Genomic DNA, 2,370 nt, shown 5'->3' with positions numbered 1-2,370 from the left:
ATATTACAAATTGTGCTGTTATTCGCATTCACATTGTTTGAACCGACATCATGTACAATGATATGTAAATATGATTGACCAAAACACCAAGATGGCAAGTGGTCGAAACATTATTCAGTTTTGGCCTCCAGTTCCTGCAGCAAACTAAAAGGTGCAGTCCACGTGAACATCTGTTGGACGCTAGCCTGGTGTGGCATTTCATCCGTTAGGTCTTGGTGATGACCGCCGGAGGGGGAGTACGAGGAACTGGGAGTAGTATCCATGAGACCATGATATGCCTCAGCAGGAACAAAGTGGTGTCCCTCTCACTTGAAATCAACACCATCAACAGAAAGAGTGGCCCAGGCACGGCCTGTGGTATGGGCCAGGTCAGCACGGGCACGACAGCCACCGTGCCAGGCCGTGCCTGGACCGGGCCAAAATTCCGTGCCGTGGGCCAGCCCATGTGTCACAGACCATATGGCCAACAATACTTGTACGACAGGCAGGCTCTGCCGACACGGCCTTCTCAAATCGCAATCACTAGCACGGAGAAATCAACGCCAAGTGGCACGAGACCGCATCAAAGGCAAATGATCTGACGCAGACACACAACTAACCTCAGCCGCGAGTCAAACACGAACTCCCATCGGCCATCGACAACGCAGCACAGAGGCAGCAATGGGAGCCTGAAGAAACGGTGGCTAGCTGGGTTTATTCTCAGAGATCCATCTGGTCGTAGGAAAAGGAGGCGGAGAAACCTCCACAGGATGCACGAACGCGATCCGACGAGATCAGGCACGCCTGCACAATTATTACATGCCGCCCGGGGCACATCCGCACAGCGGCACAGGGCAGCAGCTGATGAATTAATTAAGCCAGGGGAGCTTCGGCCTACAGCGCGGTGGCAGCGGCCTCGACGTCGTCCCCGGCAGTAGCCGCCGCCGAGCGCTTCTCGTGGCACTTGTCGACGGTCTTGTAGAGGCGGTAGGGCGGGGCGTCGGTGGCGAGCCACTGCTCGACGGTGAAGAGCTGCTGTGCGCATCCCAGGTGCGGCCCCGTGGACGTGACCTCGACGTAGTTGCAGTACCAGCCGTGGTGCGGGCCGGTGCCGTCGGAGGTGAGGTTCATGGCGCAGGGCGCGGCGCGCATGCAGGGCCCCCGGCCGCTGAAGATGTCGAGGTTGCCCCGCTCGTAGTAGTCGTGGCCGGCGCCCATGAGGCCGCCCCACCCCTCCAGGTCCGGGATCCGGATGCCCGACCCGTCGGCGCCCACCAGCGTCACCCCGATCTTGGAGTCCGTCCCACCCTTCCAGATGGACCCCGTCCGCACGTACACCGTGTACACGCACTTGTCCTCCGGGTCCCGCGCCACCACCTCCGTGACGACGGCCGCCGCCGCCGACGCGCACGCCTGTTGATGGGTGTTATTGGATGATGGTGAGTGAAGCAGCGAACGACGACGCACGCGCGCGGCGAGTGGCTCGAATCGATCAAGCGACGCCGTACGAGTTCAGATGCGGAGAGAGCGTGATATATAGCAGTAGGTGAATGATCGATGAGCTTACCACGGCGCCGAAGACGACGAGGAGCAGGCAGGGGGAGAGCTTCGCCATGGCCGGCTTCGATCGCAGCGGAGGAAGCTTAGGAGTGTGCTGAGCTGAGAGAGGTAGGTGGTGGTAGAAGAGACACGGTCGTCTCAGGCTCACAGCGCAGGAGCGAGTGGTGTGGCTGGGCTGTCTCGTGGGGCACTAATATGGGGGTAGGGGGACGACCCCACCGGACATTGACACTTGGGGGGTAGTAGAACGCTTAGCTACTTGACGACGGCGAGCTAGTTTTAATTTGGATCATGGCCGCAGAGGAGGATCCAAGGCGGCATATCCTTCCACGGCTTTCTTCTGTTTAGCATAGCAAACCTGCGAGAGGGAGCCAGAGCCAGGCCCAGGGCCCCCCGATCGGCGAGATCCAGGCGCGTGCACGTGAAACACGAGTACACGACGTTGGCAGTAGTACCATTTACGATTGGAGTTGTGCTCGGGCTCGTCGGCGTTCGCTGCCACCTGCCAGATCCATGACGCGGTGTGCGAGCGTTTACTACGCGCCTCGCGGAGTCACGGTCAGCCGGGGACCCTCGACATTATTTTGGCCGGCCCGGCAGGGTCGTGACAGCAACAGCCGCTCGGTTAAACAACGCCGTGCCCGCGCGACCAGTAATGCACTATGTTCCCGTCGCGGGCAGAGCGTCTTCAGCGATCGTTTCGGGGCTACGTGGCGAGGCAGCACGTGTTCCGGAGTAGTTGGCTGGCGGAGATCGACGGCGACGCAGGAGGCAGCGGATGGTGCCCATCGGGGATACCGGACTAGTGACGTGCCCCTCACCCGTTCCGAA

At 60.3% G+C, this 2,370-nt stretch overlaps 1 protein-coding gene across 1 annotated transcript; it reads right to left on the bottom strand.

Moving 5' to 3' along the window:
• Positions 1–533: 533 nt before the first annotated feature.
• Positions 534–1,722, bottom strand: LOC101766164 (PLAT domain-containing protein 3). Its single transcript, XM_004975769.3, has 2 exons — positions 1,547–1,722; positions 534–1,392 (listed from the first exon to the last, which is right to left on the bottom strand). Exons 1-2 carry the CDS (start codon positions 1,592–1,594, stop codon positions 874–876), a joined length of 567 nt encoding a protein of 188 aa, XP_004975826.1. The 5' UTR covers positions 1,595–1,722; the 3' UTR covers positions 534–873.
• Positions 1,723–2,370: the final 648 nt, after the last annotated feature.

Source organism: Setaria italica, chromosome VII (assembly GCF_000263155.2).
Source record: "Setaria italica strain Yugu1 chromosome VII, Setaria_italica_v2.0, whole genome shotgun sequence".
NCBI classification, from domain to species: domain Eukaryota; kingdom Viridiplantae; phylum Streptophyta; class Magnoliopsida; order Poales; family Poaceae; genus Setaria; species Setaria italica.
Note: the sequence above shows the minus strand (reverse complement) of the source record. Positions and strands in the feature narration are given on the sequence as shown.

Excerpts from the sequence above, each read along its gene's own strand:
- LOC101766164 (XM_004975769.3), bottom strand. The coding sequence starts at position 1,594 with ATGGCGAAGCTCTCCCCCTGCCTGCTCCTCGTCGTCTTCGGCGCCGTG. Across the intron at positions 1,393-1,546 it reads TCGTCGTCTTCGGCGCCGTG|GCGTGCGCGTCGGCGGCGGC; the intron begins GTAAGCTCATCG and ends ACCCATCAACAG.